A 27,508-nucleotide genomic window follows, 5' to 3' on the forward strand; every position below is an offset into this window, starting at 1 on the left:
GGAGGAGCAGAGAGGTTTATCCCCCACTCACGCAGAGCGCCGGGCGCTTGGTGGGCGAGTCCTGGCGGCAGTGGGAGCTGTGGATCCTGTGCCTCTGGACCAGCTCATCCGCAGAGGGATCTGTCCAGAAGTGGTCAGCAGTCTTCATCTTGGTGTATTCCAGTGCACAGGGCCCCACTGTGGAGAGGAACACCCCAAACATAAGGGAGCCATCCTTGTTCCCACGGCCACGGTCACCTCCCGCATCTGCGGATCACAGATTTGGGAGCATGGGTTTGGAAAGCAAGGAGGGAAAGCAAGTAAAGCAAGTGTTACCCAATAAAGATGCTAGTATTGGCCCATCCACAGGATCCATCAGGAGAGCTTCCTTCTCATAGTACTTACTAGAAGAAATAAAGGACAGCAGAATGCTGGAGCACTGCAAAGTCATAGACAGTGGTTTAAATCCCCATCGTGCACTTCTCTTTCTCTATCACCCCTTGATGGGGGGAGGGCAAGAAGCCCTAAACAGGCTGAGAAATTCCTGGGGAGCAGCAACCCTCCTGCAGCACATTGCAAGCATCACCATCTCCTAACTAACCTGTCCCAGCACAGGACACCTGAGCACGCAGCTCCCAGAAGACAAGGACAATGCAGCCCTGACAACCCAGCCATCACCAGGGCCAGTGTGGCCTGTCTGTATTTCAGGGAGTGCACAGTGGTCACCAGCAGCAGGGCATCCATCAGAGATCCCAGGATGGGCACTGAGTGACACACCTGGCCTGTGCCATGCAGGGACTTCCCTGGCCCCTGTGGATACAGGTATTTCCCAGCCAGCAACACCCCCAGGGCCATGGGCAGGACATGGGTGGGCTGTGCCAGTGCTCACCTGCTGTTCTCCACCAGGTAGTGCACGATTTTATCCAGGACCTTCTCGAAGAGGGCTGTGCGGATCCAGAGGTGCTTGATGGCCTGAGGAGACAGGTTGGGCAGCTTCGGCACCTTGCGCACGTTCTCCGGGACCCCCTGGGCTTGATTTCTCCTTTAGAGGTACAAGACAAGAGACAACAACACCACAGGCTCACCCCTGAACTATGAGGGAGCCCAGGGCACTCCTGCCACCAGGGGTTTGGGGGTGTTGACCGTGGTGGCTGGGGGATCACAGGGAATTGTCTGGAACAGAGCTCTGGAGGTGCTTCCTGTCCCTGTCCCATCCCCTGCTCCAGAGGGGCCACACGTGCATTTGAAGCCAGACGTCACCAAATCAGTTCCCCACTGTAAAGACAACCCCAGAACTCTGCTCTCCCTCAGCACAGTCCTCCAGCCCACACACATTTCCACGGCTGAGCTCTCAGGCAGAGCAGCTCATCTTAGGACAGCTTAAAATTCCTGCCCGCAGGTAGCTGCTCCATCCATCTCCCTGCTAATTGTCCAAGGATGAGTAATCCTCTCCCAAACAGCAGCTGAATTACTGCAGCTTCGAGCCCTGCACACTGGGACAGGCCAAACGTGGTTCCAGCTGGCTTGGTGAACTGCTCCATAAACTGTGACAGCTCAGGAGCAGCGTGCTCAGCTGTCCCTGAAGCACCAGAGCAGAGGCAGAGAGACTTAGAACTTGTCCTGCTTAAACCACAACCACAACTCAGTCTCCTAGAACAGCAACCAGTTTGGTCAAGATATAAAAAACCCAGGAGAAGACTGAGGGACCAATTCCTCCTGTTGAGGCTCAAGTTGGACCCAAACCACACTTCCCACCCCGAAACCCGAGTGAGCAGAGAGGACTGGCAGCCAGGCTGGTGCCTTACGCGTTCTCAATGAGCTGCTCCAGGTCCTGCACCTTCCTGCAGAGCTCCTCTGCCAGGGGGAAGCTCTTGCCCACCTTCATGAAGAGCGCTGCGATCTTGTTGCTGCGCAGGAACCCGGCCGCCCTCCGCTTCAGCCCGAACAGCACACAGCATTCCACGGCGGCTGCAGAGAGCACAGGCCTCAGGATCAGGATATCCCCAGCTGGAAGGAGCCACAGGGATCACCCAGTCCAGCTCTTTGAGGGATTCCATCAATGGAACACACATTTGTTAGCACCATGCAATTTTGGCTTTAGTAGCACCATGCTCCACCCAACTGAGCCAACCTTGGGTCACTGGAGCACCTTCCCTATGGAGTCAGGCTGAGAGAGCACAGGCCTCAGGATCAGGATATTCCCACTTGGAAGGACCCACAGGGATCACCCAGTCCATCTCTTTGAGGGATTCCATCAATGGAACACACATTTGTTAGCACCATGCTCCACCCAACTGAGCCAACCTTGGGTCACTGGAGCACCTTCCCTATGGAGTCAGGTGGAGCTGTTCAGAACCTGTCAGAAGGTTCTGTTCAGAACCTTCTGTTCTGGGGAAGACAAGGCTGAGTGGAGACCTTACAGCACCCCCAAGGATCTGAGGGGATTACAAGGAATCCAGAAAAGGACGGTTCATCAGGACCCCTCCTACTAGACCAGTTTGCTCTAAGCTTCATCCAGTCTATCCTTGAACAGTTGCATGGATGGAAGCTCCTGAAATTCCTCAGACAGTAAATCTGAAGCAGACATCCCCACCTTGGCTTCAGGAAACTGTAATCCCATCCCACATGGGAATTAACAAGCACCACAGCTTCCCCAGGCAGGGCAATTGCTGTGGTGGGCAAACAGGCTGACTCTCTCCTTTTTGTGGGCTTTTTTAATGTGGTTTCTTGTGGATTGTGGAGAAACCAGCATCTCCCTGATGTTTTCCCTTCAGCCCAGTCTGAGGGATGGGCACAGCTGGAACAGGAGGTTTCACTCCCTGTGCTGGGATAGTGCAAGTCAGGAGGAGAAAGCTCAGGAGCAAGGACAGGCAGCCTGAGGGTTTATAAAGCAGCACAGGAAATGGGGCAACTTTCCCCAAAAAATCTCAACGTTCATACAAACATTTCTCTGAAAAGCTGAAAGGAACAAAGACCCTGGGGATAAACCACAGGCAGTGCCAGCAGCTCAGTCTGGCTTTGGGGACTCTGTTGGCACTCAGGGACACGGGGACTCATTAAGCCCCTGTGAAAGGCAGTGCCTGACTCCATGTCCTGAACTCTGCCCAGAGGCACCCACCAAACCCCAGTGAGTGCCCAGACAGCCCCAGACACCTTCCCTGCCCTGCCAGGGTGAGCAGGGATCCCAGGAACCAGCAATGACTCCACAGAAAGGTGCAGACAGGCTCAGCCAGCAGCTCCTTCCCAAAGCCCCCTGGGAGGGCTCAGGATGGATGTCTGGTGCCAAACACAGACTGATTAAACAGGCTGATCAAAGCACTGGAAAATCACACGGACCCACAGTCCTCAGGCCCTTGATCCAGGTCTGACAAGGAGTTCTGCTCCCTCCTCCTGGGGAAGCCAGCGCTGCTGAGCTGAGCCTGGGTGCTGCTTCCCCTCCTGCCTGGAAAGGCACACTTCCCTACAGCTGAACAACTCCATGGAGACACAGAAAAAGGCATTCCATTCAGCCCCATCTCAGCAGCTCCGAGGCTGGGAGAGGCTCATTATCCTGCTCTGATCCATGCCTGAGCTCCGTGCCCAGCAGCAGCATCCAAGGGGCAGTGAGACACAGCCTGTGCTGGCAGAACAACAGATTTGGGCCCCCAGCAGCCAGGCAGAGCCACTGCATGGACACCTGGCTTTGAAACCAGGCCCTGCACAAGCCCTCTCAAAGCCCAAAGGGTTTCATCTGTCCCAGGATTATATGCAGCTGGAAATAAAATAAAATCCAAAGCACTCCATGGCTTTGCCAGAAAAGCCAACATCTCCCTCATTTGTCCTATGCTCCATGGCTGAAATACAAGTGACAAACAGCCCCACCTGCCTGGGACTGCACCAGGGGTGCCCATTTGGAGTGCCCAGCTCAGGCTGGTGCTGAAAGCTCAGGTACCCACAGAGGGTGAGCAGCCAGGGCTGCTCCTGCTGCAATCCCAAGAAAAGGAGCTCCCAGTGCCACCAGCTCCATTCCAAATTCCCAGCAGACAAACAGGAACACTGGTGCTCTCACTGTGCTCAGGTCACAGGCAGCAAATCCCAACTCCTGCCAGGCAGGGAGAAATCTCAGCTCCTGACAGGCCTCTGGCACAGAGCATCCAGAGCTGTCAGCAGCATCTGTTCCCAATGCCAGATCTGAACCCATGCAAAACTCCTCTCCTGCTGGCAAACTACAGGGAAATGTGCAGCTTCCACAGGAAAAACTCTCCCCATGCTCTAGTAAATCCAGGGGTGATGGCAGGATTTTTAAATAGGATGAGTTTTGGAGCTCAGTTTTGCCACCACTGCAAAGAGATTCTCCTCACCCCTCAGGATGCAACTTCCAGCAGAGCCAGGATACAGAGGATAATAATAATATAATATAATATAAATATAATAATAGATATAATCTCCAGCAGATGCACATGGTGCAGGGGCCCTGCTCAGCCACACCCAGCTAAGGGGGCAGCTTTGACTCCTGCCAAAAGACTGAAGATATTCCTGAGCTGCCCAGAGCTCTGACATGATCCAAACCCCTCGGGCTGAGCAGCAAACCCTGGGCTCCCCATCAGCCTCCCAGGGCAGCCTGGACGTGACAGATGCCAGCTCGTGTTTGTCTGCTCCAAACCCCCCCTCAGGGCACCACGGGGGCTGCTGCCCTTCCCTGCCAGACCACTGCCTCCATCCCCAGGGCTCCGTGAGGAGGGCTCTGCTGGGAAGGCAGCTCTCTCCAGGGAAAAGGGCAGCTCTGGCAGCCAGAGCCAGGCGTGCAGCACGCTCTGCTTGGCAGGGAAAGGGGTTATTTATAAGCTCACCCAGCTCCTGGAGAGCCACAGCACCGGGGAAGGTGAAGGAAGCATTCCAGTGAGAGGAACAGCAGATGGAGCAGGAGGGGGACGCCAGGAACCAGGGAAATGCAGCAGCAGCATCTTAAGAGGCCAGAAGGAACCAAGGAGCCCTTCGTGCCTGGATGCCTCAGCTCCCTGTCACAGGAGCCTATAAATAATGCCAGTTTGAGAAGCCTCGTGCTGCACAGAAAAGCAGGGAATGAGTCACACCTGGAGGTCTGCTCTGCTCTTTCAAAGCCACACAGGGGCCACGGGCTGGGAACAGGCTCCTGAGCATCTTTGATGTGAGGGCCCAGCAGGAAAGGAGAAAGCCCAGCCTCCTTTCCATAAACTCCTATTCCATAACAGCAAAGAAAAGATTTGGACTTGACAGACTTTCAGGCGGGTCAATTCTCAAGGGAATTTAAAAATAAAATATTGTTTCTAGCCCTTCCTCAATGGCTGCACACACTGCCAGCATCCCTCCCTCTTTTGACACATCCCTGTATATTTTAAGCACAAAGACCTCAGGGACTCTGACCTCTGCCAGAACAATCCATCCCCTGGCACTCCCCACTCCCCCAGCCCAAGGTCCTGGAGCTGGAGAGTGTTCCCAGGAGTGGCACAGCACCAAAACCCCCAGTCCAGGCCAGCACGGGAGACTCACCACAAAAGGAGATGATGTGGCTGCTGTCCTCATGCACAAACTTCCTCGTCACAGCCTCCTCCATGATCTGCTTCACCTGCAGGACAGAGGCAGTCAGGGAAAACATGGAATTTCAGCCGTGGACCTGCGGTGGGGTGGGTGCACAGGAGCCTCCTCTGCACCCAGGTTTATCCCAAAGGCACAGGAGAGCTCATGGAGGATTGATGCAGCTCTGCCTGCTGAGCATCACCAGCTACTTCAAAAAGTCAGGTATAAAAAAAGGGTTGTGTCATTTCTGAGAAACTTCACAGTAGGAAAACGGTGAGCTGAGGATTAACTGAGGGAACTGAGCATCACTTAGATAAAGTCATCTAATAAAGGTACCCAAATCTCATATTTAGGGCTTCTACAGCATTGTTCTGTTCTCTCATTTTGTTTGACAAACTTCTTGTGACACGGCTGTCCCAAATGACTGCAACTCTCCATCAAGGCCTAATTCAGTGATCACCTGGCACCAGCTGTGCCCAGGAATTCCATTTGCACAGCAGTGCCAGCAGCTCTGCCCTCTCTGGCTCACAACTGGCACTCAGCTGATCCAGAGGAAGCTGTCACTTAGTGCCCATCAGGGGCACGGTTAGGGGACAAAAACAAACAGGACCCTACACAAACTAGGAGGGAATTGCTGCAGGGAGCAGACAGGAGGTCAGAGCCAGCAGGTCAGCTCTGGCAGCAGAGTGGTGACTTCCATCCCCAGCTGTCACTCTCCCTAATCCTGCTGCAAGCAGCCAAAGCCCAGCTGAATCTTCGCTCCTTAAACATTCACTTCCCAACCACTTTTCTTTTCAAACACAGCTGCCAGCATGCCTGGATCTCATCTTCCAGTGCCTCTGTAACATCTTGGTTTGGGAAAACACAGGGGGAAGTGTTGCCAGCACGGAGCTGAGGGTGTGAAGGAAGCTCTGCTTAGCGAGGTGCTCTCCCTGAGGGCACAGGGAGGGAAATACTGCAGGTCAAGACTTGGCCAAGCAAACCTTGGCACGGATGAGAGACCTTTAATGGCATCTTTTGGGGAATTAAACTCCTCTGCAAGGTGTAATCAAGGTCAGTTATGCACAGCTGACAGCTCCATAAAGGAAATCCTGAGTATGGGTTAAGGGCAGAGTCCTCTCTGAGCCAAGAGCTGCTCTGTCAGAGCCATCAGGTGAGATGCCAGCACTGCTCCCTGCTCGGTGACTAACAGAGCCCTGAGACTTCCCTGCATGCCAGCAGCTCGGATGAGCTGCTACTGAGTCAGGAAGTCACAGCAAGGAATGTCACTGGGATGTGGAGCTCGGGACTGGAGGTGCCTCGGAGCGCTGGGAAATTCCAGCCCTGTGCTCAGAGCAGTGACTCCACTTGCATGAACACCCCAGGGACCAGGATAAAGCTCCATCTTCCACCTCAGTGCTTTATTGTGTCCTAAAACTGCTGCTGTCCCTGGTCAGGGCACCTCCTGGTGCTCCTTGCTTCCTTCCTCACCTCCCACCTGCAGCTTCCCCCTTGTCCCACGCTGGGCACAGGGAAGGGGCAGCTGCAATCCTCACTCCTTGCTCCAGCACCATTTTACTTCACATTCCAGCAACAGAAACAGGGACAGAGCCAGTCCCAGCAAAGAGGAGAGGAGCCTCTGTCTCCCACACAGCCCCAGGCTTGGATGCAATAGCGGAGCAGGGATGGGGAGCAGCACACACCTCGTGTCCACCACCACGTGCTGCCCAGAGCTGCCCCTTTCCCTCCACCTGGAATGCCCAGCAGAGATATTCTGACATCCTGCCTAGCCCAGGAGCCAGCCTTGACCACTCCTGGTAGGGAGGTTCACATCTTAGAGCCCTCAGGGATTCCCTGGAATTTGGCTGAGCCCCCCTGGTCCAGATGGCTCCTGAGCCTCACCCAGGCAGGCTGAGCTTCCTCAGGCAGCAGGACTCAGCCCTTCTCTCTCACACATCCAACTGATCTCCCAGAAAATGACCACACACAGATATTAAATGTACACTCACGGCAGCACTGGTGGTATCAGGATTTTACTCCCCCCACCTCCACAAAATACGCCTGAAAATCAATGTGCAGAGTCTTTACCAGCTTCTGATTCAATCAGGAAACATTCCAACATCAGCAGTATATTAAAATATTTGAAATTTCAGTACTTTGACACGATGCCTGCAGTGCCTCAGGGCCTTCCCCAGGGCAGTGACCATCTGTCTGTCCAGGCCTGGGGACCATCCAGGACAGCAGGACACGGCTCAGAGTGGGCATTTCAGTGCCAACACTGCACAAACCACCTGCACGCTCCAGGCACAAACAAAACACCTTCCAAGAGACACAGTTTAGTGGAAAATTACTCATTAAAACTAAAAAAAAAATTTAAAATTGCATTGCATTGACTGAGGTTGTAATGCTAAAAATAAATCAAGTCTAAAGGACTGGAAGTGGAAAGGGCAACAAGGGCACTCACCTGGTGTGTGATAAACACAAACACCAGCCCCAGCACGGACAGACAGACAGACATGGCCTTGTAACACAAAACAAGGGATATCTTGGAGTTCTGGAATGGTTTGGGTGGGAAAGAACTTGAAGCTCATCCCATTCCAGCCCTGCAGTGCAGGGACAGCTTCCCCTACCCCAGGCTGCTCCAAGCCCCGTCCAAGCTGGCCTTGGGCACTCCCAGGGAACAGAATCAACACTTCCAGGGAATGGAGCCAGGAGATCCCAACTTCCTCTACCTACCAAGAAAGTTTTCCAACAAAACCACCTTACATTCGCCCAAACAGACACAGCTGGCATCTGCAGGACAGCTCAGAGCCAGAGAAGCCCAAAGCTCCTGACAGATCTCCTGTCTGCAGACCCCAAAGGACTCTCCCCCCACAGCTGGGATCTGCCAGGGGATTTGTGACACCCTGGGGACAGGGACGTGGCTCAGGCACACTTGGCTCCCTCCACAGAGAGGACTGGAACAGCCTCTGAGTGTGCTGCATTTTAATGCTAATTCTCAGACTGCAGCCAGAACAATCCCAACAGATGAAGCTGCCCACTCTGGATCCCATGCCAGCCTAGGGAAATGAGATGTTTGCTCTCCTTTTATTAGAAAGGAAATTAAAACAGCAACTAATAATTTTGCTGTAGGTAAACTCGAGAGGAATAGCATCAAGTATTCCACAACAGCACAAACAGCCCCCCTGGCTCCAGCTGGGAGCACAGGACAAGTCCCCCTGCAAAGGGAAACCAAACCCTCACCTTTCCAACAACCCCAGGAAGGGATGAAGGATGAAGGCTTAGACCTCTCTGCTACAAAATTCCCAGGGATATGCATCATCCAAAGTCCAGCTTTGCTGTCACCCAGCCCTGCTGTCATTTACACTGCTGGAACAAACCAAATATTGTCACAGCCACAGCCACCACCGAGGTGCAGGGGCCAGGAGCACACCAAGAACTGCAGGTTTAATTAGTCCAAGGCAATACTGACTCTCAACTGTTGTGCCTGGTCAGGTTTTTCCCTACAGAAGCTGTACTCTGGATCATTTGCAGTCCATTTTCCTGCCTCTTGCAAAGCCTTTCACTGGTTATTAAGGCATTTCTGTGGAAGCACAGCACCTCCTGTCTATTTGGCCAAGCTCACAACTCTGTGAAATTGTTTACAGCAAGCCAGATGCAAACAGAGTCCCCAGGGAGATGCTTTTCCCAGTCCTGTTCCAGGGTCAAGCTCACTCACGTTACCACAGGCTGAGGGCAGCTGTGGGGATGCTCCTGGCCACCAGATCCAGGAATGGGCCTGGTTGCCATATCCAGCACCAAAAAAAAGCCTGGATGAGCAAAAAATGTGGCACAGCAGCCACACACTGGAGCCAAAGCAGTGGGAGGGCATCCCATCCCAAACCCAAAGGATTTACAGCAGAAAATAGAGATGGAGATGAGGATGGAGATGAGGATGGAGATGAGGATGGAGATGAGGATGGAGATGAGGATGGAGATGTCTCCTCTCCCTCTGAACACCCACCTCTACCCAGGGTGTCAGATCAGGTGGATGAGATGATGCAGGACCGGAGCCAGGAAGCTGCACTGCCTGTACCCCCTCAGAATAATGGAATTCATCACAGAATCATGGAACTGTTTAGGCTGGAAGAGACCTCCACGATCACTGAACCCAACCATTCACCCAGCACTTCCAGTTTCACTGCTCCTGTTCAATCCACCTGGCCTAGGAGAACCTACAAGCCCTCAAAAGCCACCAAACAACAAAATAATTTTAAAAAACCCCAAACCACCCAGTCCATTGATGAAAGAGGCTTTAAACTTGATTTGCTTTTGTACATTTGCTTTTCAAATTCTTTTCCAAGCTGGAGCTTTCTCATTCTCATCAGCGTTCTCATCACTTCTTTGATTATGTGTTTGAAGTTAATTCTTGCACTTAAAAAAAAAATCCCATTTCCCTTGTCAGTTTTGGTGCAACGAGTGCATTTGGGAATTCCCTGCTGTGGTCTGAGCTCTCCTGTAACTGCTTCTCCCAACCAAGGTCTCTTTCCATGAAAAATCCCCGCGGGAAGCAGCTCCCCATGGAATACTGCAGCACTTCTCAGGTGTTACAGAATACTGAAGATGCAGCACGAGGACACCCCCAGGCAGGGCTGTATTTGCAAGGACAAACAGCCTCCCCTGCACTGCAGGGGGATGTTTCCCAGCAGGAATGCTAGCCTGGTTTTGCTGGATGTACCAAAGGTGTCCCAGGCAAAGCAAGTGCAGAATCTCTGCTCAGCCCCAGGACACAAAGACATTTTTCCAAACCCCAAGTCCTTCTGGTGCCCACAGGAATGTGCAGGGAATGCTGGAGGGAAATCCTGGGATATTTCAGCACTTTGCCCATGCTGGAGCTGAAGCCACTTTTCCAGCTACAGCAGAACTCCTCAGACTGAAACCTCTCACCAACCAGATTTATCCTCTCATTTGTAAATGAAATGTCTGCCTGTTGCCTGTCTTGTTGCTACAACGCCCTTTTTTAGCAGCCTTGTTGATAAAATTCACATTTTCAAGCTCGGTGCTGCAGGATTTCCTGTTTCTCCTGCCTTACCACGTTCCCCACCTTTCCCTGATGATCCCAAAAGCAGGAGCCAGACCCTGCTCAGCACCACCCCCAGCTGCAGCCACTTCCCCAAGAGCTCACTGCCTGACCATTAAAAAAAAAAAAAATCCCAATTAATTGTGCTGGGATCAGTTAAAACACCCCCAGCTGCAGGGCACAGGCAGCATTTACACCCTGAGACATTTTGGTGGCCCTGGCACGAGGGGACAGCACAGGGACAGCTCTGATGGCAGCAGGCACTTGCCTTGAAAGCCATTTGGCAGCTCCCTGTTCTTGCTGCCTCAGAAACATCGATCACCCTCCAGCCCACTGAGACCTCTGGCTTCTCTAAAAGTCTTATTTAATTATTTATGACCACTTGCTGAATAAAACATGGCACCTCCTGCAGCTGAGGGATCCTCCACGTGACACACAGGAGGGAATTCCAGGCCAGCCCTTCCCCAGGAACCACCTGTGCTCACAGCTGGGGACTGGGCTGAGGCTCCTGGGGGGATAAAGGAAGAGAAGAACTCTGAATATTTGTGCAGTTTGCTGGAAAATGAATTTAAAACATATTAATGGAAGGATCCATAATGCAACATTGCACCCTGGGGAACACAGGGGTGATCCCAGCCACGTGTGTTTGCTGAGAATGTTTTGCAGCAAGACTTTTCTTCACAGAGCATCAACTTTTGGCCAAAAAATCCCTGCTTGCAACACTAATTTAAGCTGCCTGAGATCACGTTATAGCTGGTTCTATTCCTGTTGTGCTTGTCAAAGGCACATTTCCACGCCATCTGTGGGCACTGCTCGCTGTAAATGCTCAATGCAGACATTTAAGGGAAGATTTAAGGCAAACTTTAGTCATTTCTGTGTTTCCAGCCTCGAAGCTGGGCTCTGCTCTCAGCACATCCCAAAGCTCCTGTTTTTCCAAGGTAGTGATGGCTCCCTGAAGAGTCTTTTGGAAATCACTGAAACATGGCAAAGGATGATGCTGAAACCCAGGGCAACTTCCAGCTCCAAACTGCCCCGAAGTCCTGAATCTGTGCAAAGCCAGGAATTTCCATGGCAACAGCCAGGATGCAGGGAGGGAGGAGGGCAGGGAAATTTTGGCAGCAGAGGACAGAGGGTCCCCAGGCCCAGGGAAGGTGTGAGGAAGGGGGAAAGCAGCACAAAACCTGCTCTGGGGATGAAGGCTCAAGGCAGGGGGTTGTGGAGCACGAGAGCTCTTGAGCAAAGCCCTGCTTTTATCTCTGAGAGGAGAGCAAATGGTCCCCAGTGATCAGAGCTGCTCTCCAGAGCAGATCGATGCAGGCAATCGAGAAATGCTGCATTAAGGGCCCTCTCTTCTCTCTTGGTACAGAAATATCTGAAAAAGGCTGCCCTGGGTGCTCGAGAGACATCAGAGGGTCCCTCTGCCAACAGCAGCTTTCATTACCAACCTGCAGCTCATCATCCTCATCCTTATCTTGCCTGAACACTTTTGACAGCTACACAAAGGCCTTTTCCCTTTTTTTTTTTTAATAAACTGGCCTTGAGAACACTTAAAGCTCTCAACATTAATTTTTCAAATCCTAGTAATATTAAATTAATTTACAATTTTCTACCCATCCAGAATGAAATAGCTGGCACTGATGCCTGCAATCTGATATTTTGGAATAGCAGGCACACAGAAAAACAAACCCAAGCTGCAAAAACATTGCTCTTACCAGTCATTTGTGTTATTTAGCCACAAACCAGGCAACATGGCTGCAAAGCAGGGGCTTCTCTGAAAGGGTGGGAGGAAGAGACTGACTGCTGTTCCCATGACACATGATGAAGGAATTAGTCAACAGCTACACAGTGACAACCACTCCAGCTACTGCAAAATAAACAATATATCTGGCAGAAGACAAGCAGGCTGTGGTCAACCCCAATATTTGAAAGAATCCTAAGAACAGGCAGCAAAATATTCAACCCAGGTTCAACAGTCGCTGATGAGTAAAGACTCAGAGCTGCTTCCTGAGTGGCAAGTTAAACATAAACTAAGTTTTTGCAGAAGAAAGACCAAGATGACTGTTTGCTTTCACACACCACTCAGCTCTTCACTCAGCTCACATTCCAGGGCCACGTGTGCAGGTGGATGGCACAGGTAACACCTGCCCAGGACTCTCCTCCGTGCAGAACAAAACTTGTAAAAGAAGGAGCAGCACAGGTTACAAGAGGAATATTTCTAATTGGAAACCCACACCCCTCCAAACCTGGGCATTTCTAGGTTAGTGAAAAAGCCTCATTCCATCTGATAAAAGCCCTACAAAAATCAGAGAATGCTGGCCATGCTGCTTGTCCTGCACAACAGCACACAGGATGCCTCACCAAGCCAGGCTCCACTCCTTCCCTTGCTGACAAACAGTCAATTCTGCAGCTTCCAGGGCTGGTTTCATTTATTGTGGCCATATGGGCTTGGGGGGGAGGAAGAAGATGGTGACAGATAACACAGCTCATCTCAACCTGCACATGCACTGCAGCACAGGACTTCTCCAGAAGCCTTAACCATGGCAACAGCCAAATACTGAGGGCTGCTCAGTGCCCTGGCTAATTCCAGTTTATTGTTTCTGTCCCTGCTGGGATCAGACCTTCTTCCCAGTGTTTGTCTTCTCAGTTATGGCCCTGACAGACGTGGCACAGCTCCCCAAGGACAGCCCTGCCTGTCCCTGCTCTCAGCTGGGCTCACCTGCGCTGAGGGAGCAAAACCAGGCGTGGCCTTGTGAAATGAGAATAATGCAGGTTTGAGAAAGGCTAAAATCCTGGGAGTGGGGGAAAAAAAAACACCCAAATTTCTGCAACTGGCCCTTTCTACTGCTCCTTGGAGTCTGCACACCCTCCTGACTTAACCTGAGGTCAGCCTAGAAGAGGAAGGAAAACCAAAAGCATGAGCAGAGAGCAACAGGCACAAGAATGCCCCACCTGCTCCTGGTTTCAGGGATGGTGCTGAATAATTAACTCCATAACCTACAGGACCATGTTTTCCCAGGTTTTTAATTCCTACCAGAGCACAGTGGGAATTCCACTCCATGGAATTCCCTCACCTGTGTGGCTGTGCACCCACAGCCCCTGCCCAAGCTCAGCACTTCCAGCAGGAGTGGAAGGCAAATCCCAAGGGAATGGCAAGCACCTGGTACATGCAGGGAACCCACACCCACACCAACATCCCGAGCAATGGGATCACCAGGAAAAAGCCCCTGCTCTGTGTCAGCACCAAGGGGCTGCTGGAGAGAGCCCAGAGGGTGACAAACACCCAGCTCACAGCACCGTGGTGGCACTCCACAGGGCGGGAGGGCTTTCCCCACGCACCCTCCCTCCCTCAGGCTCTACCCACATTCACCAAACCCACGTTATCTCGCCCAAAACCAGCAGAAGGGCAGGAACCAACCCCAGCTCTGCTCCCTGAGCAGCTCCACTTTCCCCCAGCCCTGGGAGCCAGCAAAGCCAGGCACTGAAGGCTCAGGGGGAAGGCAGGAGCAGCGCTGGCTCCCACCCTGCAGCAGCTGTCTCTGCACTCAGGAGCTGCCACAGACAGCAATAATGAGATGGCAGCTCTATCCACAACGCTAAATAAATGTCATACCCTTTTCCTGGTTTAATAGCCGTTGCTGAGGCAACCGGTAGTATTCCTTAGCACCACACCCGGCACAGGATTAGAGGTGGAAGTGGTCAGGCTGGGCAGAGCTGTCACCCTCCCCAGGCCCACCACCCACGGCTCTGCTCCTCCCGACTCCAAGCCGTGTCTTCCACTCCCTGTAAATAGCGAGATGCTCCTAACACCAGAAACAAAACACCACACACCTCCCCCGGCTCCGGCATCCCGGGAGGTGACCTGCGGGGACAGAGCAGGACATGAGAACAGCCCCCGGTGCTCCAGCACCGGGCAGGACTCGGCTCCGGGACTCGATGGACCGTGGGTTCGGGTGTGACACACGGGATAAACACGGAGCTCAGCATAAAACATCGCACAAACTAATAAGAGTTAAAGATGCCTGAGAAGGGGGAGCACGGCGAGATGCGGAACGCCATCACCCCGCAGCGGGCACACACATTTGGGCCCCCCCTTTTCCTGGCCGGGGTCCCCAGCACCCGCTGCCCCCCGCCCTGCCGAGGAGCTGCGGGAGGGCTCGTCCCATCCCCGCTCCCAAGGGAAGGATGCAGCACCGGGACTCGCCCCTTTTCCCTGCGCAAAATCCCAAGTTGTGGCGTGCTCTGCCCTCGGCCAAAGGCGTTTTTCCAAGGATGCCGGGCACCGGCGCTGCAGGGATGCTCCTCCGCCCCCCGGGACCCGCAACCGCGCCCGGCTGCGCTCTCGGCCCCACTCCGGGCTGGTTTTGGGGGGGCTCTGAACCCCGCGGCAGCAGCAGCAGCCGGAGGCAGGGATGCCCCCCGGGCAGAGCCGCCGCTCCCGCGGGCACCGGGCGGGGGCTGCTCCCGGGGGTCCCGCACCCACCTCCTTCTTCACGGTGCGCAGCAGCCGCTGCCGGGTCTCCGCCTCTGCGGGGAGAAATGAGCAGAAGAGACCCGTTAGTGCGGCCCGGCCCGGCCCTGCCCCGCCACCCCCGGTGCCCCCCGTACCCGCCGGGGCCGCCGCCATGGCCGCGCTCGCTCCGCAGCGCCCGCAGACTGCCGGGCACCGGGCCGGGCCCGCCGGCCGCACCGCCCCCCGCCCCGCCGGCCGGGGAGGGGCCGCCGCCGCCGCCAATCCGCGACCGGCACCGGCACCCCGCTATCCCGGCTCCGGTAACACCGGCAGCGGCAGCCGCGGTACCCCCAGCTCGCCCCGTACCCCCGGCACCGACACCCCCACACCCCCGGCAGCGGCGGCCCGAGGGGCGGCCGGGTCCGGGCCGGTGCTCTCGCCCGGGTCTCAACCGGGACCGGTCCCATGGTGCGGTCGCAGCCGTCCCCCGGTGTCGCCACCAGCCCCTGACCCCCGTTACCGCAGCCAGGCCCCCGCACCCCCGGCCCAGCCCCGAGGTGCCCGCGGACGGTGGTGGCGGGGCTGGGTGACACCGGGCGGGGAGAGCCCTGGGGGTGTCCCCGCTCTGGGGACGGCTGGGGCCGTGTGTGGCCTCGGACAGCGGGGCAGGGCTCTGGGGGTCCCTCGCAGGGGGGAAACAACCACGTCCTTTGAGGCGTGAGCCTTCCAGGCCCGCTCCGCTCAGCGCCAGCACAGCGGGAAGGTGACAATGACCAGAGACCCCAACGCCTCCTCTCAATCACAGCCCCTCGGAGAGTGCCCTGCCTGCAGCTCCATTACCATCTCCTCTGTTTTCCTCTTCCCTGGCTTGCTGTTCCAGGACATTTCCATAGAAACAGCATCCTGGCTCCTCCGCAGTCCGGTTTCCAATCACTACAAACCGTGGTGGCGCCGGGCCAGCGGCCACCGGCACGGCCCCGCCTGGCCCCGCTGCACCGGGACTCCATCCCGGCACGGACGGCAGGGACAGGGACACGCTCCCACCCCCGGCAGCCCCCAGAGCTGGGCTGCATCCTCTGCCTCCGAGCTTTGCTCCTCCTCGGTGCCTCTGATGACAGCAGGGACCACCATCCCAGTGGTTCCCTCCGCTGCCCAGCTGGCAGGGGGACAGGAAGGAGCTCTGGCCTCGGGATTAATCTGAATTTGGTTCCTTCTATACCTTGCAGGGGCCAGGAGGAAGCCCAGGCCATACCTGTATTTCCGTGTACTGTGTTTGCTTTTCGCTGTTGATTTGCTTGTTAAATACCCGTTTGGCACAAATGTAACTCGGGGGAATGTGATTGCTGGACCAGATGGGTCCCAGAATCCTTGGGAGAAAATCGTCTGAAAAAAGCACAGGGGCAAGGTCCCCCCAAGCCTTGCTGGTTCCTTTTCCTTGGAAAATTCTGCCTCTCCCTGGATTAAAGACAGGTGGGAGACAATTGGCCCCTGTTTTCTGGAGCTTGGAGGGCTTAAATGAGAGCACGTTGATCTATTCTTAATGTGATTAAGTTACATCTCCGAGTATCATGCTAATTAAATTAAACTTCCCACTGCTGCCTCTGAGGCTTAAACAGGATAGCTGTTTTAAGACCACAATTCACTTCCCTGCATGGATGAGCAGGTGGGATAAAAGCATTCTGCTGATCAAGTCATTGTGGTGTTTAGAAACAACTTCTAAAGCAAGGGATATTCAAATTTAAATCTGATTGGAGCTGGATTTCAACTCTGCATTTTCAATCTGAAGTGATTTGTGCTTTGGATAAGGAAAATAACAGGGGAAAAGCAGAAGTAAGCGGCTGGGGCAGTGCACAGACTGTCTGACCACAGCGTCTCAGGTGTAGAAACAGGAGATTGGGAAGGAATTCCTCCCTGTGAGTGGTGATGCCCTGGCACAGGGTACCCAGAGAAGCTGTGGCTGCTCCATCCTGGCAGTGCCCAAAGCCAGGTTGGACGGGGCTTGGAGCAGCCTGTGACAGTGGAAGCGTCCCTGCCATGGCAGGGGTGGCACTGGCTGCTCTTTAAGCTCCCTTCCAACCCAAACCATTCCATGACCTCCCCAAGACACCTCTCCCCCTGCCCTCCTCCCACCTCCAGCATCTCTTTCCACCTCGCGGTTTCTAAAAGCGGGCGGAGATGTCAAAGCTCCGCGCTGATGGGTTTGACAGCGCGGCCCTGCCCCGCTGCCGGGCGAGCCGCGGGACGGGAGCACCGGGAGCGTTCACGGCTCGTTCCCCAGCCAGCCCGGGGGATCTGTCAGGGATGGAGGTACTGAACCGGCTCGGCTCAGCCCCGGGCTGGAGCATCGGCCGTGCCCGGTGCGCGCCTGAGCACAGCGAGCTCCCGGAGAGCAGCGTGCGCATCCCTGCGCTGCAAACCCTGCACGGGGAACAGCTCCGGCCACCGATGCTCCTGCAGGCCCCGCTCTGCCCCCCGAGCGTGGTTTGATAGCTCGGTGTGAGGGAAACGACAGACTCTTCAGGACAGAAAGGAGATTAGTTTGAAATAGATGCCAGAGTTTGAACAGCTGCTACTTCACACTGGGAAAGGGGTGGAGGGATGCTGGGGGCTGTCCCTGCTTCCTGCAGACCCCTGAGACCCCTGGCAGTGCCTGAGCCCATCTGCTGAGCCCTCCTGAGCAGGGGCAGGATGTGGGAACAGGGGGGTCTCCCACATGTCCCACCGAGCCATTCCATACAAACCACCCGGAGAAAAGAAGGGCCAGCAGCAGAGAATAGCTCTTACCTATTCTCTGTTATCTATTCTCAATGATCTGTTCTCTATTATCTGTTCTCTATGACCTATTATTTTTCACAGTTGTTAGGGCACCAGCTGCCTCAGTTCTGTTGTTTACACCCCGAGATGGTCTTTGGTCAGGGGGTTAAGTCCCGCTCCCCAGAGGGGATTTCTCCACTTCATCCCAAAACCCGGGACAAGGGCAGCCCCTCTGGCAGCCCCCACAGCCTCGGCTTTCATCTCCACTCCAGCTCTGAAGGATTGGGATGCACGGCTCTGCAAAGTGCCAGGAGGGGCACAAATCCCATATAAACCCCATATAAACAGCAGATGAACTCTCCCTCACCTGAGTGCTGGGATTGGGCTTGGGGGGAGCCACACCAGGTTTAGGAGCAGGGGCTGATGGAGGGGCTGTGCCGGGACCCCCCCAATCTCCCCTCACTCCCCCCCAGCCCAGGGACCACCCTGACCCCCAGCCACCCAACCCTTCACTGGGGGAACATCCTCGTGGCTCCACGTAACCCCACCAGCAGAAAACTGCTGTGTTTCACAGCAGGAGAGGTGTTCAAAGAACGATTATTTCACCTTAAAGCAAGAATAATTTCAAGTACCACAGTGGAGAGGGAGTGCAGTCCACCCTGTGGAGGGGCTGACAGGACTGGACCCACTTTTAGGCTTTTCCAACCTAAACAATTCCATGATTCTGTGATTCCATTCTATGACAGCCAAAGCAGCCAGGGCCAGACACAAACAAACAAACAAACAAACAAACAAAAAAAAGAAATAAAATTATATAAATGTGCTTTTAACTGGAGGTTTCTAACGGGTCCCTGTGTGTGTGCCTGAGGGATTAACAGTGTCCAGAGGCTTCCCGGGCCCAGCAGCTGCGTCACGTCGTCACAGCAACCCGCTCACCATGGCCCTGGAGCCGCAGCTCCGGCTCCGTCTCTCCTGTAGCTTCTTTTAATTAAAGACGGGAAAGGCTGTGAAAGCCAGGGCTGGAGGCCCCCAGAGCCCCGGGAGAACCCGGTGACCTCAGGTCTGTGCAAGCCCTGCACAGACACATTTCACTGCAATGAATTTCGCTGTGAAACTGTCGCAGGGCAGAGCGGTGGCTTTGGGGACGCTGCCATCCCCTCCTGGTCACAGCTCAGCTGTGAAAGTTATTTCATTTTCATGTGGCTTTTTCCCAGCAATTCACAGCCCAGAGAGACCTGTCGAGTCCAGATGGATGAGATGACCTTTAAAGGTCCCTTCCCTCCCAAACCACTCCATGATTCCCGATTTTCCCCTGCGAGCATCAATGTCACCTCCTTAGCAAAACACACCATGGAGAGAGAAATGAGGATTTGTCAGGAGGAAGGAGGAAACACAGTCCCATTTTACCACCTCAGCCCCAAAAACTGAGCTGGAATCCCCTCCCCTGGGTGGGATCCACAGGGTGATGTTTATTCACACAAGGTGAGGCTGGTCCCCATGAGGTGATGCCGGTCCCTGCAGGGTCCCTGGGGGATGATGCTGGTCCCTGTGGGATAATGCTCGTCACTGCAGGGTCAGGCTGGTCCCCATGAGGTGATGCTGGCCCCTGCAAGGTCAGGCTGGTCCCTGGGGGATAATGCCGCTCTCTGCAGGGTCAGGCTGGTCCCTGTGGGATAATGCAGGTCCCTGTGGGATGATGCCAGTCCCTGCAGGGCCAGGCTGGTCCCTGCAGGGTCAGGCTGGTCCCTGTGGGATAATGCTGGTCCCTGCAGGGTCAGGCTGGTCCCTGTGGGATAATGCCGGTCCCCGTGAGGTGATGCCGGTCCCTGCAGGGTCAGGCTGGTCCCTGTGAGGTGATGCCAGTCCCTGCAGGGTCAGGCTGGTCCCCAGGCTCGGGGGCTGCCCTCCCCGGCTGCCTTTGATCAGAGCACGGCTCTGTTTCCCTGCCGGCTGCTCTCCGTGCCGTGGGTTTCCAGCGGGAGGTGGGGAAGCGCTGTCAGCCTGACCCTCCCCTCCTCGGATCTGTCATCAGCAACACAGAAATCCTTCCCAAGTTACTCAGCCTGAATCCTGCAGGATTTGCCGGGGTGGCAGGATGGCAGAGCAGCCCTGCCTGGGTCCCCCTGCCAGCCCTGCACCCCCAAACCCCCACACCCACCCCAGGGACAAGTGGAGCAAAAAAATGGATTTCCTCCTCTCCGTCATCGGATTCGCCGTCGATCTGGGCAACGTCTGGCGGTTCCCTTACATCTGCTACCAGAATGGAGGGGGTAAGGACACCACTGGGCTTATTTAAGTCTTCTTTTGGAGAAATGATGCCTTTTTGCTCGTTTTCCATCTTTCCCACCCTGAAGAATTCACTGTTTCTTCTCCTTCTTTGTTTCCAGCGGCTCCACTTCAGACAGGGCGGTTTAAAGACCGACCCAACTTCTCCCGACATCTGTCTCTTTTCTGCTTGTGTCTTTCTTCATTCAAAATCCTCCTCCACTCCCTCCATCCTCCTTCCCTGGGGTCCTTTCCTCCTTTTCTGGTCTTTCCTTCCTTTCCCAGCGGGGTTAGAGGTGCGTTAGCAGCTCTAGGATCAGAAAGGGAAAATTAGCATGGCCCAAACTGCAAAAAAGGATAAAGACCCATAAATTTGGGCTGGGAGGCTCACACACTTGATGATTTTGGGACTCTGGGCAGCTGCTCTTTGGGATGTCTCCTGGTTTAAAATCATCCTCATGAGCATCCCACCCTCCTGCTGTGGATCCTGGCTGGCAGTGCTGCACCTCACAAGCAGCCCTGGCTTTGAGGGATCAGTGGGAAGAGAAACACCACAAAGGGAAAAACCTTCAGTAAATGACAGCTAAATAAATTGCTCAGAATGGAGCAGGATAGAAACCCCCCTCACATGGAAATGAAAAAGGAGGGATGAGAATTTTGTGCTGTTTGGGAAAGCGCAGCAGATTTAATTGCCAAAGTTGGCTTTCGGGGAGCATCCTCCACTGCTTGGGAAAATTAGAAAGAGATAATTAGTTCCATACTCAAGGCAAAACTGTGGATCCCAGGTGCCCACGTTGAAACAGAGTTATTTGCAAGTCGCTCCTGTGGGATTGGGAGCAGAGCTGAGCCCCTCTGCGTGCCTGTGGTTCGGGTGGGAGGATTCCACCTGCCCCACACACAGGAGGATGAGGAGTTCAGGGAGCAGCTCTGGGGGAGCACAGCCCCGTGGAGAGGGAACACTGGGATGGGCAGCACTGGACTCACCCACAATTCAGGCTCTGCCTGGAAGGAAAACACTGAAAACGCTTGGTCCTGTTGGGCCAGTCCTGCCAGGCAGACAGGGGGGCTGCAGGAGGGTGCTGGGGATATTTGGGAAGCTGGAGGTGCTGGGGGTTTTGGGGATACTGGGAATGTTGGGGTGCATCACACTCACATCTGTCAGAGGGAGGAGCTGGGGGGGTTAAATTAACTGATCCCAGCAGAACTCAGAGAGCAGTTCCACTTCCAAAAGCTCCATGGGGTACAAGTGTAGCCCCAGTAAAAATGAGGATGTCATGAATAATGCAGATTACAGCGCTAATTATGTGTCTTGGGGTGGCTGTGCATATTCAGTCAGATTTTCCTCCAAAACTCTTCCAGACCTGAGGGGTGCTGGGTGTCCCCTCCCCTGTCCCCTCTCCAATGGTTTGTGTGGTTCTTTGTTCCATCCTGGCTTCCCCAGCAAGGGCTGGGACCTGTCCTGGGAGCCCAGGAAGCTGCAACACCAAGCAGGGTCTCACATCTCTGAGCTCCTCTGACCAGATAATTTCCAAAGCTTCTCACAAACACATCCAAACCTGCTGAGGCAGTGCCAGGAGGGAGGGAGGTGACAGTGCCACGGTCCCCTGGCAGCCTGGTGCTCACCCTGCTCTGCTCCCCACCCTGCAGGAGCCTTCCTCATCCCCTACACGCTGATGGCTGTTTTTGGGGGGGTGCCCCTCTTCTACATGGAGCTGGCCCTGGGGCAGTTCCACAGGACAGGTGCCATCCCCATCTGGAAGCGCATCTGCCCCATCTTTAAAGGTGAGACACCCCCAGCTGGGGTGACACCGTGGCCCCCAGCAGGTCCCCAGAGCCCCTCAGTCCCAGGGCTGAGCCAAATCCTGCTTTTCCCAGGCATCGGCTTTGCCATCTGCATCATCGGCCTCTACGTCTCCTTCTACTACAACACCATCATTGCCTGGGCTCTCTACTACTTCTACTCGTCCTTCTCGGGCACGCTGCCCTGGGCGAGCTGTGACAACCCCTGGAACACTCCCGACTGCACCAACTACTTCGGGAAGAGCAACGTGACCTGGAGCAACCTCTCCAGGTCCCCCGCCGAGGAGTTTTACACGTAAGTGGATGGTGTGAGCTGGGCACGTCCCCGAGGGGGCTCTGGGGTGGGGATGCTCCTGAGGAGCTCAGGGACTGCCTGCCAGGGGCTGAGCCTGCTCCCAGCCGTGGGGATCCCTGCCTGCAGGAGGAAGGTCCTGGAGATCCAGAAATCCGGGGGTCTGTATGACATCGGGGGGATCCGCTGGCAGCTGCTCCTCTGCCTCTTCCTCATCTTCACCATCGTCTACTTCAGCCTGTGGAAAGGGGTGAAAACCTCTGGGAAGGTGAGGAGGGCTCCAGCACTGCCCTGCCAGGGCAGGAGGGGACCCCTCACCTCTAGGATCTTGCCACCCATCTGACTGTGGAAGAGGGAATGTCACCTCCTCCTCATCCCCTGCCCCTGAGGCCACCCCCAGCGAGCCCAGCACGGGGTTTGGGTGCTCTGTGGTGACACGGGGTGACAGCTGCCTCCCCCCAGGTGGTGTGGGTGACAGCCACGCTGCCCTACGTCGTCCTGCTCATCCTGCTCATCCGAGGGGCCACCCTGCCTGGAGCCTGGAGAGGGGTTGTCTTCTACCTGCGCCCAGACTGGGGCAAGCTCCTGAGCACGGCGGTGAGTGCGGGTGGGACCCCCTGCCCGGGGCATGGCAGCACCCAGAGCCCTCCAGAGCACACCCACCCACCCACTGGGCATGGCAGCACCCAGAATCCTGCCTAGGACACCCACCCAACCCTGCCCACGGGTCTGGCCCCAGCACAGGGCAATGGGGCCCTTGTTCCCACAGAAACAAGGTGCCCTGGACAGGCTCTTGGAAATGTAAATCCGTAATTGAATCACCCATCTCATTCTGGCCGGTTTTGTTTGTGCTGTGCTCCCCCCTGGGCTGACAATGGGCTTCCTGTGGGTAATTACCAGGCAGCACTTGAGAATTCTCATTAAAGGTAATGAGGGCCGTGCTGCCAGCACTGAATGTGCCAGCAGGAGTGGGCACGGCAGGCTCAGGGCTCCCATCCATCCCTCCATCCATCCCTCCATCCATCCATCCCATTGGTACTGGGGGGCACCTCCCAGCTCCATGCCAGCCCCAAGAACCTCCTGCCCTGCCCATTCTCCTGTTGTGTCTCCCTCCAGGTTTGGGTGGATGCTGCTGCACAGATTTTCTTCTCCTTGGGCCCTGGATTTGGAGTAATCCTTGCTCTGGCCAGTTACAACCATTTCCACAACAACTGCTACCGGTGAGGGTCCATCCCAGTGGGCACAGCTGCAGGGGAGGCACGTTCTGGCAGCTCCTTGTCCCCACTGCCACATCCAAACAGCTCCTGGTCCCCATTGCCACATCCAAACAGCTCCTGGTTCCCACTGCCACATCCAAACAGCTCCTGGTCCCCACTGCCACATCCCAAAAGCTCCTGGTCCCCATTGCCACATCCCAAAAGCTCCTGGTTCCCACTGTCACATCCCAACAGCTCCTGGTCCCCACTGTCACATCCCAATGTTTCCTGGTCCCCACTGCCACATCCCAATGTCTCCTGGTCCCCACTGCCACATCCCAACAGCTCCTGGTCCCCGTGGCTGCAGGCTGGGCAGCTTTCCCCATTTCACTGATGGTTTTGGTGTCACAGGCCAGGAGAGGGAAGGGGAGTGGGGGAAGGCCAGGGCAGCTGGAGCGGGGTGAGGGCTGACCTGGAGAGGGGTCTCCGCCTCTTTTCTGCCTTCCAGGGATGCGCTGGTCACCAGTGCTGTGAACTGCCTCACCAGCTTCCTCTCAGGCTTCGTCATCTTCACCGTGCTGGGCTACATGGCCGAGATGAGGGACGTGGAGGTGGAGGATGTCGCCAGAGATAAAGGTTCTCCTCCCTCCAGCAGCCTCTTCCCACCCCCAGGGCTGCGCCAGGGAACAGCCAAGCAAGCCAGTGTCCCCTCCTAGGGCCCAGCCTGCTCTTCATCACCTACCCTGAAGCAATTGCCAACATGGTGGGATCCACCTTCTTCGCCATCATTTTCTTCCTGATGATGATCACCCTGGGACTGGACAGCACGGTAGGAGGGGACAGCCCAGCTGTGTCCCCACCACGGGGGTGGCCATGTCCCATGGCTGATAGTGGAGTGACAAAGGGAGTTATGGCCTTGGGATGGGATGGGATGGGATGGGATGGGATGGGACATCCCCCCTCTGCCATGTAGATTTTCTTGGAGAGCAGGGCTGTCCCCACATCCCATTTCCCCACCCCACATCAGCATTTCCTTGGCAGTTTGGAGGCTTGGAGGCCGTGATCACGGCCGTGATGGACGAGTACCCCCAGGTCCTGGCAGGGCGACGGGAGCTCTTCGTCCTCGGCCTCATCACAGTCTGCTTCCTGGGCTCCCTCAGCACCCTCACCTACGTGAGTTCCACTGGCACCACCCTGCCCTGCCCCACACGCCCTCCTTCACCCCACGGGGTCTGCAGCCTCCTCTTCCTCCTGCTGCTCCAGGGGGGAGCCTACGTGGTGAAGCTGCTGGAGGAGTTCGGTGCTGGCTGCTCCATCCTGGCAGTGGTGCTGCTGGAAACCATCGCTGTCTCCTGGTTTTACGGTAAGAAACTGCCTCTGTGTGGAAAACACTCCATGGACACCTACACAGGTGTGTGACCCTGCACAGGTGAGTAAATGCCTGGCACTGGATCCCGTGTGTGGCTCCTGGCCAGGCTGGGATGGGAACAGAGGGCATTGTGTCCGTGTGGATACCCCTGACCGCACATCCCCAGTGGGATCCCGGGGCTGAGAGGGCTCTCTCCTCTGGCAGGGATCCAGAGGTTCTCCCACGATGTCAAAGCCATGCTGGGCTTCAGCCCAGGGCTCTTCTGGAAGCTGTGCTGGGTTGCCATCAGCCCAGCCTTGCTGGCGGTGAGTATCCATGGCCAAATTATGGACAAGGTCATTCCTGTCCCTCTGGACACCCCACAGGACAGTCACTCCCCTCTGCTGCCCAGCTCCCCGTGCCATGGATAACTCCCCTCTCACCCACACGAGGTGACCAAGCTGCCAGGAGAGCAGACAGGGCTGAGGGACCTCACGCCAGCTGCTCCAGCCAGGGGCACTGCCACAGTGCCCACATCCCCAGGACCTCCCCGAGAAAGAGAGCTGGAAGTTCACATTCCAGCCTTTTCCACAGCTCCTGGGCAAAGCTGGGTGCTCACCCAGGTGCAAGCTCAGCTTAGCCTCATCCTCCCAGCACGCAGCACCCCTGGCAGGGCTGGCCACGAGTCCATCTCCCTGTGCTGGGCTGGATCTGTCCCTTTGAAATGCCAGCTCCCACGGCACTTCAAAGGCTGCCGTCGGCAGAGGGGTCTAATCTCACTGGATCTGCAGGAGAAGAGGCCTTGTGAGGATTAATTATGGCTCTAAGCACTTTGCCCTGGTTATTAAGAGAGGAGTATTATCATCAAAGCACACAGCAAATGGTTTTGTTTCAGCACGGGGCTGAGCAGCCCTTGCAGGCCACTGGCTCAGGGGCTTGTTAGACAGAGCCCCCCAGCCCTCACCCAGCCAGGGGTGGCAGCCTGGGAGATGTCCCTGTGATGTCCATACTGGCTGGGATTTGGGATGACAGGGGGAGCAGCAGGACGTGGAGGGTGCTCATAGAATCATGGAATTGCAGAATGGTTTGGGTTGGACCTTAAAGATGATCTTGTTCTATCCCTGTACCCTGATAACCTGTGGGGTGAACTGGGGAGATCAGGGAACTATTTAGGTTGGAAAAGCCCTCAAAGATCAAAGAGTTCAAGCATTACCCAGCACTGCCAAGGCCACCACTAACCCATGTCCCCAAGGCCCACATCCACAGTCTGTAAAAGCCCTCCAGGGATAGGGACTCCACCCTGGGCAGCTGTGCCAGGGCTGGAGAACCCTTTTGGTGAGGAAATTTTCCCTGATGTCCAACATAACCTGGCACAACTTGAGGCCATTTCCTCTGGTTCTATCTGTTCCCTGAAAGCAGAGCCCACCCTCCATCTGGGAGTTGTGGGGAGATAAAAAATCCTCCCTGAGCCCCCTTTTCTCCAGGCTGAGCCCCTTCCCCAGCTCCCTCAGCTGCTCCTGGTGCTCCAGCCCCTTTCCCAGCTCTGTTCCATTCTCTGGACCTGCTCCAGCCCCTCCATGTCTGTCTTGGTGTGAGGAGCCCAAACTGCTCACAGGACTTGAGGCCGCTGTGGCTCTGCTCGTTACAGTTCATTGTCATCAGCTCCCTCCTGGACCAGCCACCCCTGACCCTCTTTGAGTACCAGTACCCCGAGTGGAGCATCTCCCTGGGATTCCTCATCGGGGCATCGTCCTTCATCTGCATCCCCCTCTACATGGTGTACAAGCTCGTCTGGACACCGGGGTCCCTCAAGCAGGTCAGGAGCAGGACTGACAATCCCACGGCTCCTGGGTGGGCTGGGGTGGGCAGGGACCCCACTGGGGTCACCCGAGGCTGGGGAGCCGGGCAGCTTGATGCATCCTCAGCATCTTTGTCCGAGCGGCAATTAAATCCCACCGGGAGAGCCGCCCTGGGAAGGGCAGGCCAGGAAGGAACCGCGGGGTGTTTTGTCTCTCAATCAGCGCCTCGCCGTCTGCATTCGGCCCGAGAAGCTGATGCGAGCCCCCCAGGCAGAGGGGCTGGGCATGGCCCCCATCCTGTAGCGCGGTGGCACGGCCGGGGGACACGGAGGCTGCTCGGGCTGCCTCCTTGGCACAGCGAAGGGACAGCTGCCATCCTCACCGCGGAGCGCACCCGGCATCGCCGTGAGCATCCCCGGCACGTCCTGGCGGAGCAGAGCCCGTTCTCGCTGCTGGCAGGAAAACCGCGGCAGGGAGAACGGGACCGGCTGGCAGCCAAGGGGCCAAGCGCCCGGGGTTGGAGGAGAACCCCAACTCCCGGAGCAGACGGAGGAATTGCCTCGCTCGGAGGTTCCCCCGTGCATGTCTGTAGCTGTGCCGTGAGTGTTTGGAAAATAAAGATGCTGATGCTCGGAGATGAGGGGAGGGAGAGGAGCCGCAGCTCGCAGTGCTGTGTTCATGGAGCGCCGTGCTGGGCTGGGGGACAGGTGAGATGTCGCTGTCCAGACACACCTTGTCCTGCTACAAAGATCCCAAACCCGGCGGAGGAATCGCCCGAGCCCGGGGGTGGGTCCCAGGTGCTGCTGGAGCCGGACAGGTCGGTGCCTCTGCCTCAGAGAGCAGGCATTTGAAGAGGGAAAAGACCTAAATAGCTCATTTAAAAACGAAACCCTGGGTCGGGCTGAGCCGGTGTCAATCAGCCACCTGCCGCGGCTTCCCAGTCCCGCCGCTCCCAGAGCAGCATCGCCGTTCCTGGGTGTTTGGGGCCCGTAAAACACCGGAAAAACCCACATCCGTGACAGCGGGGGCTTGGGGGGACACACGGGGCTTTG

The 27,508-nt window shown here is 55.9% G+C and overlaps 2 protein-coding genes across 3 annotated transcripts in view; one reads left to right on the forward strand and one right to left on the reverse strand.

Annotated features, from left to right (window-relative positions):
* SGSM1 (small G protein signaling modulator 1) overlaps window positions 1–15,176 on the reverse strand; it is a 31,776-nt gene extending 16,600 nt beyond the window's left edge. For both annotated transcript variants that reach the window (XM_041488621.1, XM_041488620.1), the window contains exons 1-7: window positions 15,158–15,176; window positions 15,033–15,076; window positions 5,488–5,563; window positions 1,785–1,947; window positions 869–1,021; window positions 316–383; window positions 32–177 (exon numbers count right to left, since the gene is read on the reverse strand). In XM_041488621.1, coding sequence (XP_041344555.1) covers window positions 32–177; window positions 316–383; window positions 869–1,021; window positions 1,785–1,947; window positions 5,488–5,563; window positions 15,033–15,076; window positions 15,158–15,176 — 669 coding nt within the window. The remainder of the gene's footprint in view (window positions 1–31; window positions 178–315; window positions 384–868; window positions 1,022–1,784; window positions 1,948–5,487; window positions 5,564–15,032; window positions 15,077–15,157) is intronic.
* LOC121365165 (sodium-dependent serotonin transporter-like) lies at window positions 15,175–26,759 on the forward strand. The gene is made up of 14 exons (XM_041489148.1): window positions 15,175–15,470; window positions 19,920–20,026; window positions 21,669–21,803; window positions 21,897–22,116; window positions 22,243–22,381; window positions 22,576–22,710; window positions 23,230–23,333; window positions 23,818–23,945; window positions 24,026–24,138; window positions 24,351–24,482; window positions 24,573–24,672; window positions 24,883–24,983; window positions 26,306–26,473; window positions 26,679–26,759. The coding sequence occupies exons 1-14, from the start codon at window positions 15,175–15,177 to the stop codon at window positions 26,757–26,759; spliced, it is 1,959 nt and encodes a 652-aa protein (XP_041345082.1).
* The last annotated feature ends 749 nt before the right edge of the window (window positions 26,760–27,508 follow it).

This window comes from Pyrgilauda ruficollis, unplaced genomic scaffold, assembly GCF_017590135.1.
Source record: "Pyrgilauda ruficollis isolate IOZ18807 unplaced genomic scaffold, ASM1759013v1 scaffold9, whole genome shotgun sequence".
Classification (NCBI taxonomy): domain Eukaryota; kingdom Metazoa; phylum Chordata; class Aves; order Passeriformes; family Passeridae; genus Pyrgilauda; species Pyrgilauda ruficollis.

What these genes read in the sequence shown, in the direction of transcription:
- LOC121365165 (XM_041489148.1), top strand. Translation starts at nt 15,175, where the DNA reads ATGGCCGCGCTCGCTCCGCAGCGCCCGCAGACTGCCGGGCACCGGGCC. An exon ending in GCAAGCTCCTGAGCACGGCG is followed by an intron (nt 22,711 to 23,229) that starts GTGAGTGCGGGT and finishes GTCTCCCTCCAG; the next exon opens with GTTTGGGTGGATGCTGCTGC. An exon ending in CACCGGGGTCCCTCAAGCAG is followed by an intron (nt 26,474 to 26,678) that starts GTCAGGAGCAGG and finishes TCTCTCAATCAG; the next exon opens with CGCCTCGCCGTCTGCATTCG.